General features: G+C 46.1%; 1 protein-coding gene across 1 annotated transcript in view; it reads left to right on the top strand.

The window, feature by feature from the left end:
• The first annotated feature begins 58 nt into the window (after positions 1-58).
• The window catches only part of hmcn2 (hemicentin 2), a 39,915-nt gene continuing 24,974 nt past the window's right edge, over positions 59-14,999 (top strand). Inside the window, exons 1-22 of the mRNA XM_040195063.2 lie at positions 59-615; positions 2,194-2,264; positions 2,730-2,888; positions 3,298-3,420; positions 6,682-6,853; positions 6,947-7,053; positions 7,145-7,265; positions 7,347-7,610; positions 7,728-7,872; positions 8,256-8,377; positions 8,614-8,886; positions 9,299-9,440; positions 9,738-9,865; positions 10,384-10,497; positions 10,591-10,749; positions 10,839-11,033; positions 11,941-12,036; positions 12,151-12,278; positions 12,371-12,515; positions 12,986-13,098; positions 14,257-14,416; positions 14,587-14,746. Coding sequence (XP_040050997.2) covers positions 357-615; positions 2,194-2,264; positions 2,730-2,888; positions 3,298-3,420; positions 6,682-6,853; positions 6,947-7,053; positions 7,145-7,265; positions 7,347-7,610; positions 7,728-7,872; positions 8,256-8,377; positions 8,614-8,886; positions 9,299-9,440; positions 9,738-9,865; positions 10,384-10,497; positions 10,591-10,749; positions 10,839-11,033; positions 11,941-12,036; positions 12,151-12,278; positions 12,371-12,515; positions 12,986-13,098; positions 14,257-14,416; positions 14,587-14,746 — 3,356 coding nt within the window. The 5' untranslated portion in view covers positions 59-356. The remainder of the gene's footprint in view (positions 616-2,193; positions 2,265-2,729; positions 2,889-3,297; positions 3,421-6,681; positions 6,854-6,946; positions 7,054-7,144; positions 7,266-7,346; positions 7,611-7,727; positions 7,873-8,255; positions 8,378-8,613; positions 8,887-9,298; positions 9,441-9,737; positions 9,866-10,383; positions 10,498-10,590; positions 10,750-10,838; positions 11,034-11,940; positions 12,037-12,150; positions 12,279-12,370; positions 12,516-12,985; positions 13,099-14,256; positions 14,417-14,586; positions 14,747-14,999) is intronic.

The raw sequence follows: 14,999 nt of genomic DNA, 5'->3' as shown, positions 1-14,999 counted from the left end.
AAAATCACGTTGAGTCTCGGGAACCTTTTAATACCCATCTCCGCCCCCCGATTGAAGCGTCACAGCGCCCGCTCTCCAGGGGCTCTCCAACACGGAGCCATTCCACACGCTGCTCCAAACTTTACGCACGGAGTTCCTCCCGTGGAAGTATTTTACTCCGGATTTCCATGTGTTCAAGCTGAGCCGTGCTGGTCCACATATCTTTTCTAACAATTGGAATCAGTCCCAAAGTTTGAACAACGTTAAAGTCTAAACTTTTACTAAACTTTGCTAAACTTTTTTATTCTTTTTTTTTTTTTTTTTGAATGCGATTCGCCATATTCCAGCAGACAGATGCAGTAAATCTATAAGAGAAAATGACCGGTGTCTTATTAAAGTGCCTAGTCTTGGCGCTGTGTATCGGCGCGCACAGGCTCTTGGCAATCCCCCGGGCTGAGGAGGAGGATGGATCCGGTGACAGTGCCTCCACCCTGGCCTTTGTGTTCGATGTTACCGGCTCAATGTACGACGATCTGAAACAGGTGATAGACGGCGCCTCGCGGATCCTGGAGAAGACCCTCAACCGGAGGACCAGACCCATCAAAAACTTTGTCCTGGTCCCCTTCCATGACCCAGGTACCTTTTTGACCAAACACACTTAACCAGTCACACCAAAGCTGGCTGTTAAATCTCGAACCTGAATATGATTGTAATAGGATGCATGTAATTAAAAGTTGGTCAACCAACTTTGTCTTGCCAGGTCCAGTCAACACAGTAGCCTTTAGCCTTCTGTTTGCATTATGACAAACTCCGAATTTTGGGTAAATTTTCATGGATTTTGTGTAACTATCATTTATATAGTTTGACTTGAAAAGACCAAAGCAAACAGCAACACATCTCAGGACCTGTTACCCGAGTTGTTGCTTTGAGCTGTTTCAGAAGAAGTCCACTTTGACACAGAGCAACACATTGAACTCAGATACACCAAGCAGGAATATATATATACACACACATATATGAGCTTCCAGAACGAGGAGTGTGTGGGACAGGTAAGTCTCTTCATTCACCCCTGGCATCGACCCTCATACGAGAAAGCTGCAGCTTGAAAATAAAAGTGCTCTAATGGGGGAGGGTGTTTGAGCGCTGATGAGAAGCATATGCTGTCTACTCGTGTGTAATTACCCCTCTCACCCCACCCCTCCCTCAATTCCATCCAAGCCTCCGGAAAACCCTCGTTGCCCCCCAGTTTAGCCAGTCGTCTGGGGGTGTTGGGGTGCTGGAGGGGGGGGGCTGTACTTACACCAAAACATGTTGTCTGTGTTTAATGCGGCCTGCCCCTGGGGGAGCTTGTAAACCTCCAAGATGACAAAGATGCATGACAGTGCTGTCAGTGTTTTACACTCATGAAGAGCAGAGACGGACATAAAAGCCTCCGAGCTGGAAAATAGATGGATGACCTTTGTCTGGAAGCTCAGTGTCATTAGCCGCAGAAAGATACTTCGCAATGGTATTTGACAGTTGCAATAACAAGTGGAGAGACGCACAGAAATCAGGACGCTCCACCCTACCTGATAAGGGGTCTGTAATAACTCAAATGGAAGGCGTGTGTTTATAGACAACAGTCTTCTATAACTAAATCAATGCGTCCTCTGTTTGTTGGTTGATGATTATTGGCCCCAGAAGGCATCCAAGTGTCGGGCCCTGGCAGGTTCTTATCCATCATACTGGAGTCTGCTTCTGCTTGAAAAACACTGGAACATGCTGACAACAGCTGCAGAAAAGCGTTATCTGAACTCTAGCCAGATTGTAGCGATTTTGTGTGAAACAAAAGCTGAACATTGTGATTTTTTTTGGGGCACCGATGCAGCCACTCTTGTGCTATGTGTGATTGATATTCGTGTTTCGATTGATGTTCATGTCACGCACAAACGCTACATTCTGGTCACTCTGGTCCTGATCAAGTAGAATGTGGCTTGTTTGGGCTTTTTGATGCCGTTGATGCGTTGGCTCTGTTCACAGAGCCAGAACAACTACGTCCTTTGTTCTCATAGTTGATTTATTTGAAGAATTTTTTTTTTGAAGAGTTACCCCTCTGCACTCTGTTGGGATGAATATTTTCTTGTATATTGTATTACAACCAGAACATATCTCTCAAGCTCACCAGATTCAATGTTCTTTAAGTCTCTTTTATGATATACATTCCTAAACTCGCAGATATTGGCCCCGTGTCCATCACCACCGACCCAAAGAAGTTCCAACAGGATCTGCAAGAGCTGTTTGTCCAGGTGGGAACCAGAAGACAGGACGTGATTGTCATATTGGACCTGGGATCATTGCATTGTTCCCTACTAATCCAAGCTACGTCTGTGTGAACTGATGTTGTTTAAAGCCAACTATGTAACTTCTGCCAAACAGCAGCCGTGGCCACAAGTGAAAAATATGTAATAATGGCATAAAGGGAATGTATAAAGTCAGAAAACTGGCCCAGGCTTATCAGTTACACAGCAATGTGGATCCTAAGTTTGGAACATTAGCCAGCATTCCAATATTTTATTTGTTAAGGCACATTGTCATATTTCCTCTTACTGACGTTGCTTAAGATTACTAACAATTTGTTAGCCTTCACCAAAATCGGACACTATTCCCAAAGCTGAAATTTGACAGGATTGTTTGAGTATCTGTACAGATGCATTTAACAATTAGGATGTTCAGAGTTGGAGACGTTGATCGTGTGTAATGCCATCACACAGGGTGGAGGTGACTGCCCCGAGATGAGCATAGGAGCCATAAAGAAAGCCTTGGAGGTTTCCCTGCCTGGATCCTTCATCTACGTGTTTACTGACGCCAGAGCCAAAGACTACCGCCTAAAGAGAGATGTCCTGCAACTCGTGCAGCTCCGGCAATCCCAGGTGAAGTTGTAGAAAAACGCACCACTCAGATCGGGGCTGTAGAGGAGTTTGTCTTTTTGGCAGTACAGTCACTACTGTATCAACAAAAGCTGCTGTTAGCAGGAAAATGGTTCAATCTGAAAGTTTTTCAAACAACACCCGGTCCACAGCGTTTTGAGTACTTTTGCATTCATCCCACGCTGTAACAAAAGAAAATACAGCGGCATGCTGGGATGGATCTACATTCCAATGAAGCTCCCCAATACCAGGCTGAGGAGGGAAGAGTCGCTTCAAAGTTACTTCAGCCTCCACGTGAAGCAGGACAATGAGCATTAGCGTCACTTTGGAGTCAACCCAAAAGCACGATCGTAAAAAGACCAACACTGAACAGTAGTAATCCTCTTAACTCTTCCTGCCCCTCTGTTCCCAGGTGGTGTTTGTGTTGACTGGGGACTGTGGAGACCGCTCTCAGCCTGGCTACAGGGCCTATGAAGAGATCGCTGCCACTTCCTCGGGACAGATCTTTCACCTGGACAAGCAGCAGGTCAACGAGGTGAGACGTATGGGCGACATGGCAGCGCTATTACAATTACTTTCACCAAACCTTTATTCAATCTCTGACCCTAATACATGTATTAGTATTAAATAAATGCTATTGATGCTTTTATGAATGAAGTTTATATCTCCTACTAATGGAGAACTGCAGAAGCAGAAGAGGAACAACCAACATTTTGACCCACTGATGTAATAATAGCAATTTAATTGAATGTAATCAAAAGGTTACAACGCTGATATTAAACTTCCCGTTCATATGATACGGTTGAGTGAGTATTTTACGTTGGGAGCAGCATGTAACAGAAGCCCTGTCTAAGGAGCCAAATACAGCAGGGCTCACTTCCCAAGCAGATGTGAAAGAAGCCAGAGTTTCCTCTGGAAGAGACACTGGTATCCTGCATGTCAACACAGGAGATGGCCGGGCAGCAGCGTCGAGCCGGAGCCAACAGCTCTGCGCACTGGTGGCCCACTGAACCCCTGAACTCCGATGTGTTTAAGTGTGTTTGTGTGTGTGTGTGTGTGTGTGTGTGTGTGTGTGTGTGTGTGTGTGTGTGTGTGTGTGTGTGTGGCGGGGCAGTTTCCTGTAAAGTCATGCAGGCACGTACCTATACAATGCTGGTGTGTGGGGCCGCTGGGCTCATTATCACGCCATAATCTTTCCAGCTGTTTAAGGAGTGTTTGAATGTGATATTTGTGTTGCTGTATAAAGGGAATAGGAGACCAAACTCCCCTTTGCCCTCCCACATCAGCTGTCGACAGGTTCTTAGTGCGCTGTTGCATGTCAACATGTGCCTACTTACGAATGCATTTATACTTCATCCACGCTGAGTTACTGATTGCCAGTTGGTTTTCTTGTTTTTTGTCTAGCTCTTCTGTGTTTTTACCAAATTATTGCAAATCCTCAACACCTCAGAAGTATTATAAATCCATGCAAAATATTCCCGCTTAATAGAAGTTTACTAAAGTGCCGTAAAAATGAAAAATACAGACAATCTTTTTGGAAAGAAAACCGACTGCTTATTTGACGCATTAATCCCAGGATACGATCTGTCACGGCTTCCCTCCCTCTAACACAGCTGCCCAGTGGAGTGGGCTCCTAGTCCTTAAACAAAAAGCCATTGTCAGTTCTAAATCACTTCATGCCCTTTTAAATTGGACAGATTAGGATCAACCAAAGGCTCGACAAAGCCTTTTTTTTAATGTGAGATCAAATTTGGACCATGCACGATTTGTGCTCTGGTGCTGATGCTGTTTGGAAGATGTAATTTTTAAGCTTCATGATAATGTCTCCTGTGATGTCAGCCAACGGATAAACAGGGTGCTATATAGTATATGGCCAGTTGTGTTTTTTTGACCTGACACATGGAAGAGTCATTTACAACACTGCCCTCGTGGTTTTCTCATTACCTGCACGCAGTAGTAGGTCTAGGGGCCGGTAGTTGTTGTCAGAAGATAAAATGCAGCAATCCAGGTAGCATTTATCTGCCTTTTTTTTCCTGGGTGCGCTAATCAAAGCACCATTTATTGTCCTTTAATATTAAGGGGACACTTGTGACTTGCAAAGCCTCGGCAGGTGTGTCGAAACTCTCCCTGAGAAAAGAGCAGGAGGTCCTGATTTACACTAAAATCCCTGATTTGTAGAGATACATCTTCCAGCAAAAGTCAGCTTTTGAGGTGTAAAGATTGAACTGACCCCTCACAACTGGGAGGTGTTGGGTCAACATTGTGCTTAACTACTACATGGCCACGTTTTTCTCTAAAGCAACTGGACTAGTGAGGGGAACTCATACAGCATCACCCGAGCCTCAGCTAACCCTTCTTTGGTCCATCTGTAATGCTTCTATGGGTAGCAGAGGGGGGGGGGGGTCGTTCCTGTTACAGCCCAGTGAGCCGAGACGCGCTGTATGAGGTTTCACAGGACTTAAGATCCTCTGCATTCCCGTTGGTTGGGTCAGGGAGTGGCTACAGAACTCAGCGTGCTCCTCCAGACCCACCACGGTCCAGACAGCAGGTCGTCCCACCTCTGCCCTCCGCTCCCTTTTATCTGACTGGTGCCTACTCCTCCGCTCTCTTGCATAAGAAAATGGACTATTCCGAGGCAGATGTAGGTCACCTCTTCACAGTTTCCTGCTCTGCTGGTGATGGCTGCACATGTGGCAGAAATTACAGCTGTTTCCAGTTGTAAAACGACGAGAGGAACCAGCTGCTGTCGGCACCCGGTCGACCCGACGGACAAAAAGTGGAGGGCTGATAATTAAGGCTTTGCTTGTCTCTCTTTTTACCTGTTTTCGTGAATGTCTTAAAGTGTGTTGCCGTTGGCTCCGTCTCCAAGGGCCCGCTAAAGAAATGTTCCAGTTTGTTTCATTACAGACACGGTTCGGCCATAATGCCTCTCCATATGAGCTCAAACCAAACATTAGACAGCAGTTGCTTGTTAAGCGTTTGGAAGACTTTCGGTCTGCTGCAGCTTCTGAAATGAAACTCTGCAAAATGTCAGTGGGATTTTCTGCTTCTGTTTTCATTCTAGAGAAAACAGAAGAAAAACTGTAGTCTACCTGAAACCATGGTTATGATTATACCTAGAAGGTCAAGCACCTGTCAAAACGGATATGGTGTGATATTTCTCTGGAGATCGTCTTAGAGACAGTATGGTCTAGTAGTATAGTAGGATTTCTTTTCCCATACAATCAAACTGTCAGAGTGGAATGAATCCTTTACGGAGTCTCTGTCTGGCCTCATCTGGCTTCTCAAGTTTTGTTCGATTCAGCTAAAGAGTGGACGGACGTTTCTATCCGTAAATTATACACATTGGGCAGATTGGTCAGGTGTGGAATATACAGTTTGAGTGTATTTCTAAAACAAAAGGCACCACTGCTTTCTATTCTGAGGGACAGGCCTCACGATTCATGAAAGCTGTGATGTGGGAGGGCGATTTCTGCCTGACAGACTTCCACAATGAGACACTCTCCTTTCTGAATACATGTTTGAGAGCTGTGTCTTATCAGTTTGACAGTTGAGCCTTTATAGTTTCCCTTTGTTTAGGCAAATTCCCTCAGAGGAATACTTTTTGCGGTGAAAGAATAGTCTGAAGACAAAGAGCAGTCCCCCCCCCCACCAAATTTGTCCTTCCTGTCCTTGTCCTATCTTTAAGTTGAGAGACGATCCGTGTCAGTTTGCATTTGATAAGTCCCAGCCTCGCCCTCCGATGAATGCGTTTCCTCCAGCGTGACACTTTCCTCTGTGTTTCTCCTCCCGTCAGGTTCTAAAGTGGGTGGAGGAGACAGTTCAGGCCATGAAAGTCCACCTGCTTTCCTCCAACCATGACAGCGCCCAGGAGAACAAGTGGGAAGTGCCCTTCGACCCCAGCCTTCGAGAGGTCACCGTGTCACTCAGTGGACCAACACCGCAAATCGAACTCAGCGATCCCTTCGGTTCGGCAGCCCATTGTTGCAGTTAATTTTCTTGCCATATTGATTAACCCAATAGCATTCTTACTCTGTAGAGCTCTCGTTCTTGTGTTCCAGGCCGTGTGGTTGGCGAGGAGCAGGGTCTGAAAGAGCTGCTGAACATCCCCAATTCTGCCCGTGTCGTCAACCTGAAGTTTCCCAAACCGGGGGCTTGGAAGCTGAAGGTTTGCTGCTGAACAATCTGCTGAATAACCAATGAAAATGTTTCTTCAGATATTTCCAGACAATGTTTTCACATTACTTCCTTTCAAAAAGGTGAGCTGCAGTGGGCGCCACACTCTGAGGGTCACAGGAGTCAGCAATCTAGACTTCCGGGCCGGCTTTTCAAGCATACCTGTTACAGAGTTCAACCACACCAGAGAAAGGCCAATAAAAGGTGCGCGATAAAAAAAAAGTTATTTAACTGATTTCACATGAAGACAAAGACTTTACGATATGATCTGTCTTTGTCTCTCAGGACTTCCAGCCCACGTTCTGCTGAAATTGACAGGCCTGAAGCCTCCTGGTCGGCTAAGCCTCGTGGAGCTCATGTCGGGCTCAAGCCGCTCCTTACGCACGATCCCCGTGCCTTTGCCCCCTGACCTCGGCCAACAAGGACTGTGGAGTCTTCCGGAGTTTCGCACCCCCTCGCAGAGCTTCTTCATCAAGGTAACGGGCAAAGACGAGGAGGGCTACCGCTTCCAGAGGCTGTCCAGTGTCTCCTACACCAACATCATTCCAGGCAAGACATCCCCCTGCCTGCAGACACATCGCGCCAAAGCCACTCAGTAGTGCAGCGTCCCGTACACCTCATCAATCTTCCTGGTGACCTTTAGTCTTTGTTTCCTCCGTTGTGTAGATCCCCCAGCTGTGAGCATGCCGGATGTGGTGAAGGGCTTCTACATGCAGCCCGCTGTGATCGTCTGCCGGGTGGAGAGTGACATTCCCTACAGGCTGAGATTCACCAGAAGTGGGATTACACTGGGAGAGGAGAAGTTATTCCAGTGAGTGTCTCTATAACACTTGGGCAAACCTTCGGTATTCCGATTCCTACAGATGCTTTAGCTTAATTTGCCACTTAACCTGCTGTAATGCAAAGACACTGCTCCTGCCGATGAGGGTGTCTGTAAAGCATTAAGGCTACTTCTTGAGTTTTATTGGCAGGAAACATGTATACAGTAAATTTAGCGAACGATACATAAATGACTGCGTCATTCAAACAATGCGTCTATTCTTTCTCTCTGTTGACGCACTGCTTTGAACATTTATGGAGTGAAGGTGACTGTTGTGCATGTGTGCCAGTGATGTTAATTGAACGTCACGTAAAATGGGATCTTGTTGCTGATGTCATTCCCCAGTCAACGAACCAGGCGTGTCTTTGTTTCAGGGTCCCTGCCAGTGCATCATGGGAGGTTCCCCATGCGTCGGCTGAGGACGAAGGCCTGTATGAGTGCATAGTGCGGAGCAGCGCAGGAGAGGGACGTGCCTTAACCCAGTTGACTGTCCGTGGTATGTCACACGCATACATTGATGCAAGCACACACACGCAGTCTCACCCGCCCGCATCACAGTCACAGCAAGGCTTTGAAATAGGCTCCAGACATTCTTTATCTCAGATCTATGGTTAAAACACTGCCGCGATACTAAGCATGCCAGCGCAAACATTTGCATTCACGGGTAAACTATTGGTTCACTGCTGATAACACCAGTTTGGTGATTTTGGTTTTGTGTCCAAACTAAAACAGAGCCCCCTCCGGCCCTGAAGCCTGCAGTGAATGTGACGTCGCCCGTGGGAGGCGTGGCTGTGCTGTCCTGCCAGGTGGAAGGCTCCATGCGCCACAACTTGACTTGGCACAGGGCAGGTCGTCCCATCCAAGCCCGCGCGGGGAGGGTGAGGTTGCTGTCCGACGCGTCCCTTCAGATCAGCGGGGTGCACACTCAGGATTCCGGGGAGTACCACTGTGTGGCTACCAATGCCCACGGAGAGAGCAGAATCACCATATGGCTTCTTGTCCCAGGTACGGCGGGAACAATACCCTGCAGGTCATCTGCTTAAACGCTTAAAACCCCGAGGGCCTCATGTCTCTTTCCTGACTCCCGTCATCTGTTTTCCATTTTTGGCTCAACTTCCTCGCGGTCTGATTGAGCCACTTTCTCTAGTCGAAAAAAATGTTTATCATCATCCAGAATGAATGCTTGTTTAACTGTGTGGCTTCAACTGTGAGGACACACTCAGATGTTTGTAATAAAGAGTTCTGTTCCAATGATGTCAGAAATAGTAAGTGATGGTAATTTTATTGAAGCCCACATCAGACGCGTGCTGTTGTGAAACGGGGATGACAGGGCAGTTATAAATTACATCACGCAGCGCTGACAAGGCCCCCCCGAGTCATCGACAGCCCTTTGCCTCTTTTTGCCTCCCAATCGTAGAGGCTCCTTCTGTGGTGGTTCACCCCCAGGGCCGGGCTTTCTCCCGAGGGGACGAGATCCGCCTCGTCTGCTTGGCTTCCGGCTCCCCTCCTCCCCGGCTCCTCTGGAGCCACGGAAACATGTTCCTTACTAATCGGCCGAGGTAAGGGAACCCTCAGGCCACTCAACACCTCTGGCTCTACATTCCACTTTAAATGCATGCCTAATTGCCACATCTTGTTTGCATCACTTCCGAGATTTACATCAACTGAAACCAATTTTCTTTTTTTTTCAAGACCACAAGTACTTCTTGCGCCTGTGTAAAGTACATATTAAAAGATCTATTTCTCTCAAGATACCCAAGAATAGCAGAAAGGGTTAGAGATGAATCGCCGTTTCACATCTGCGCATGTGATCACGATGAGTCAACAAACATAACTTTCTGGCTTGCTCGATGCAGGTTGAGTCAAAATCAAAATGGAGTTCTGACCATTAAAGCGGCCCTCCCAGAGGATGCTGGGGACTACACGTGTATGGCCACCAATGAGGCCGGAACGGCCTCTCAGACGATGTCACTTACTTTTGCAGGTAAGTCCATATATTGTTGTCGAAATGATCCTGGTCTGATTTCTTTTTAAATCCATCCTAAAGAATCCTTTCCGGTAAAATTAATTTTTTTGGCCTGTGTTGTTGATTAGTCTTCAGGAGCGTTCCTTTTGTGTAAATGATGTACAGTGTGATTTGGGCTCACACAACGGGACACTTTTCCTCTTGTTTTGTGTGCGCTGGCAGTAGGTCTGGAGTTTCAGTCATGGCGTGTCAGTTATTGGTTGACAGAAACCTCAATATTGATGGACTGTGGCACCTTCTCCCTGGGTCTCACACACACTTTTGTCTCTGCATGTCATTTTTAACAACATTGATCTGTTACGGCAGCGAGAGCCTTGTTCTTTCGGTCTACCTGTTCCGTCGAGCCTTTCCGCCGCTCTGTAAATCTAAGCTTGGTTTCTAAATTCCCATCCGGTTAAATCGGCAGCCTTACTTTTTTTTTTGAAGACTTAACGCACAATCGAGTCGCTTTGTAAGCCTATTTTTCTGTTCCCCAGAGACGCCGAGAATAACCGTGGCCCAGCGGGTGGTACGTGTGTCTGTTGGTGGAGATGTGACTCTGGAGTGCCAAGCCACAGGCATTCCCCCTCCCCTTGTCCACTGGTTTAAAGGTAAGCTAAGGTTAAAAAAACATGTGCAAATCCGAGCAAATGAGGACATTTCTACCAGGAGAACACTTGGCTTGTTTTTTGTGTGTGTTCCAGGTGAGCTGGAAGTTGGCTCTGCTCCTTTTGTTGAGCAGGATGAGCATCGCGGGACCCTGCACATCAGAGGGGTGCAGGAGGTGGACGCTGGTCAGTACAGCTGTGTGGCCAGAAGCTCTGCTGGAACCTCCGCTGGCAACGTCAGTCTGGAGGTTGGAGGTGAGACGGCACGCTGGTGTTCCACCGAGAGCTTATTTTTTGTCTCAATATGTAAAGAAAAAAAGGGAAAATTCACTCTGCCTCCACAGCGGGTCCATTGTTCTCCGAGGAACCGGTTGACGTTACAGCCAGCGTAGGGGAGAATATCACCCTCCCCTGCACGGTTCGAGGTTTCCCGCAACCGACGGTGACCTGGCGCAGACAGGACGGCAGACAGATTCTTACGAGGGCAGACAGCCGCAGTAGAACAGTTCAGCTGGAGAGTGGACACCTTCTAATCCAGAGTGAGTTGTCCATTATACACCATAAAAAAGGCACTGATCTGTGTTCTGTGCCGACTAGAGCTCGCTGTCTGATTGCCTTTCCCTAAACCGGCATGGCTGACATTTTTTTAAGTGAATATATGTTAAAAGAAGTGGGGCATTCATGTTAAATTCAGCTTTTCTTAAGCGGGGGTCAGCAGGATGTCATTGCCATCAGTAAAGGTACGGTATTTGGCCAGTATATATCTCAAAATATTACGCTTCGCTCCTGCTAAAAGTATTTCTTCAGGTCGATGAAAGATTAAGAGAAAAGCGGCCACCTTAATACTGTTGATAATTCAGCTCGAGGAGGTGTCACTTTGTTCAAGTAATTCTACTTGAAGAGAATTTAAAGTTGTGAACTCTTGAGGCCTTTCAGACTGAAATACGACTAATCCTGGCCACTGAAGGTAATCCTTTGTGCTCCTTGTCTGCAGTGTTTCCATTTCTGGTGGCTTTCGACTTAATTACCTCAATCTGTGGCAGAATTCCTCTTTTTTACCAGCCATTGTTTTAAAAAAATTCTGTATTCATATTGTGTCACTTAAAAACTATCACTATCCCTCACACTTCCGCCCTTCACTTTTTCTGTACTGCTTAATGTCTTTTCATCAGCTGTTTAAACATTGGCCTGACAATCCAAAAACATGTGAATCAAATGTTGATATGTGATCTCGAGGGAATTTAAAGAATGGGGCATGTGTATCAGCAGACTGGCAGCTCAGGCAAACACATTAATCCCATTATTTCCTATTTTTAACTCCTAATTACAGCACGGCCTTACTGTTATTAACATCAACTTGAGTAGAGGTGCTATTATCTCTGATGTAAAGATTGTGCTTGTTTCTAAATAATTTGCTCAGCGTTGGTTTACTGTGTTTGAATGCAGGTGTCTGGTTAGATGATGGCGGTCTGTACACCTGCGAGGCCAAGAACCAATTCGGAACTATCAAAGCGCAGGCCCGAGTTGGTGTCACTGGACTGGGTAGGCTTGTCTAAGCTATCTTATCTTCAATCCCAAACAGACTGTGGCCTTTAAATACATACTTTTTCCTGCTCTTGTTTAGCAATTATGTCCTGACACTTCCTTTTCCTGCAGAGCCCCCGCTCTTGGCCCAAGGTGCCCCAATCCTCACCACCAGCAGTGGCCAGTCCCTCAGCATTCCTTGCATGCTGTTGGATGGAATACCTCTTCCAGAAAGACACTGGTCCCAAAATGGAAAACCTGTAAGACTTACTAGTGTTTAACTTTCAAATTCATACGTCCAGTAGATTACCTCCATGTTCTGTCCAACAGCTGTTGCCTTCCTCTCGCACAGGTACAGCTGAGTAGAAGGATTTTCCTGAGGAGTGATGGCAGTTTGTACATTGAAAGAGTAGTGCCAGGGGATTCAGGGACATATGTCTGCACCGCGGTGAATGTAGCCGGCTCGATGAACATCACAGTCAGCCTGGAGGTCCACGGTAGGAGCACATCTTAAAAGGATCCGTGGGACATTGTTGACATTTTATTTAATATTCTCATCTAACTCTCAGCTAGGAAGTGAACAATCTTATACCCCAAAACGTCAAACTATTCTTGATTTCAGTTCCTAAACGCTGGAGACACCGGTAAGGTTTGGACTAGAGATTACAGTTTGGACAGTCAGGTCCAACTATGTGCTGACTCAGCATGGAAAACAAAAGGATGGCAATAACTTAACCACCTGCTGTCATCATAGTGAGAGGGTTCATTGATTGCATGCTTTGATGAAAGGGTCATTTTGTTCATAGGCCCGTAATGACAGGCCAGATTACGGCTCATCATCAGTCTGTAATGAAGAAATGCCTTGAGCGCTGACACTGCTGTCTGGATAAGCCCGGTGATAATTCTGCGAGTACATTTCTTCATGGCCACTCAAACAGCTGTGTTTCGTGACCTACTTCATCCGCAGTGCCCCCTGAGATCATCTCTGGTCCGTACCACTATATAGCCAATGAGGGCGTAGCCGTCACACTATCATGCGAAGCCAGCGGCGTTCCCAAACCAAAAGTGCTCTGGTCTAAGGTAGGATTTCACACTTGTCAAAACGTGCTTTCCTTGATGACTGCTCTGCTGATGGGATTTACAGTTTTGAGCCAAACCTGCTTTTAATCAGCTCTAGCATACACAGACATTTAATAATGCTTTCTCTTTAGATTTACTTCCTAATCTGTTCTTCCTCTGCATGTTTTTGGGGATCTTGGGAGGGGGGGGGCTATCTACTGTATGAAGCCACTATCTAGGACGTTTAAAGAATGGCACCCTGGGCCTTGTATTTGTGGTATTACAAACTGCTTGTCTGGAAAAAAATCACCAGCAGCGAACTTTGGGAAAAATCCTAAAACATACATGCATGAAGGGTGCCGCAAAAGCTCCTGAAACCTCAAAATAAATTAGATTTAGCAAAAACATGATCATCTTACAAAGACGTTGATATATTATAGAAATTCTTCCATTGGCATATTAATACCATAACATGTTTTCTCCCTCTGGCCTGATTTTTCTTTTTAAATAGCACTTTGCATGTCAATCAAGATTGGATTTAACTTGACTAGAAAGTATGTAACCATGGCAACTTTATTATATTGCTGCTTTACTTAGAAATCACTCAGGATTGCATTGTACCATAAGACTCTATTTAAAACCTTTCTTGCAGCACCTTTCCAGTACAACACTTAAGAAAAAAGCGGCTGGTAAAAAAGACAGGGGAGAACTGGTGCAAAGTCGACATGATTGATCCACACAGAATGGAAAGGGAATGAAGCCAATCCTCAGATTTATTGACAACAATATGATCTTTAATGACATTTCTTCTTCGTTGTCACTGTAATCTTTAAAAACAGTGTGACTGAGTGAGATCAATATACATATTGTTGGACTGAGCACGATTTTACTTACTTTCTTTCTCTCACATATTTTTACTTTCTATTTAAAATAACTTTTTTCCTGTCAGATAGAAGTGAATCTGCATTTTATGTTCAAAGCAGGTGCATATGTAAGCTTTCATGTACGCGTGCATAAAGAGGGACAGAGACAGAGTTAAAGACTTGCCCTGTAATTACATTAGACATCACAGGTTGGGCTGTAAACCTAAAACAAAGCTTAGTGTTCCTGCACCACTGTGTTGACAGCTTTTATCTACAGTATATTCTTTCCGCTCTCTCGTGCCTGCTGTTCCTCCAGGGGAGGCAGCGTCTGCCCAGGGACAACTCGTCTCTTTTGTCTGACCCCGATGGACACCTCCACATCCCCCACCCTTCCAATGACGACGCAGGCGTTTACATCTGCACTGCCACCAGTCCCGTGGGCTACTCCAGCCGAGAGATCCAGCTCAGTGTCAACAGTGAGGCAAAGGAATTGTTACACCACAGTCACCCAAACATAACAGTGTTTGGTTCAACAGAGGCTTACGTCTGTCCAGACCGCTTGATGTTTGACTGTGGGAAATCCTGTTTGTGGACACACAGCAGGGTTACACCTGGTGTTCTCACAATTTCTTTCCCTCTTTTCCAGCTGTGCCTAAGATAGTGGGCGTCAGTGGCCATGACAACACAGTGAAGATGGCTGCAGAGGTGGGGACCGAGATTGTTCTCCCATGTGAGGCACAGGGAAGTCCCTCTCCACTTATCACATGGAGCAGAAATGGACATCCAATCCCGCCAGTCACAGCTGGGTAAGGGAAGTCTTTCTCCTTCTGCAGACAAATAAAAACAGTTAAACATTATTCAAGAAGATCTCTCACCATGCCTTACCTCTGACTTACCTGATATCTTGACTCGGGGACTGAAGCTGGCTGCCGTTCGGCTGTTTGGAATTAATTTGGTGATGAGTTTTGAAGGGCAGCCTGGCCGAGACAGCAACAGCGTGCCAGAGAGAGAGATTTGCGCCGGCTTCACTGGTTGGATAAACTGAGCAGGAACATCTGG

This window comes from Gasterosteus aculeatus, chromosome 13 (assembly GCF_964276395.1).
Source record: "Gasterosteus aculeatus chromosome 13, fGasAcu3.hap1.1, whole genome shotgun sequence".
Classification (NCBI taxonomy): domain Eukaryota; kingdom Metazoa; phylum Chordata; class Actinopteri; order Perciformes; family Gasterosteidae; genus Gasterosteus; species Gasterosteus aculeatus.
Note: the sequence above shows the minus strand (reverse complement) of the source record. Positions and strands in the feature narration are given on the sequence as shown.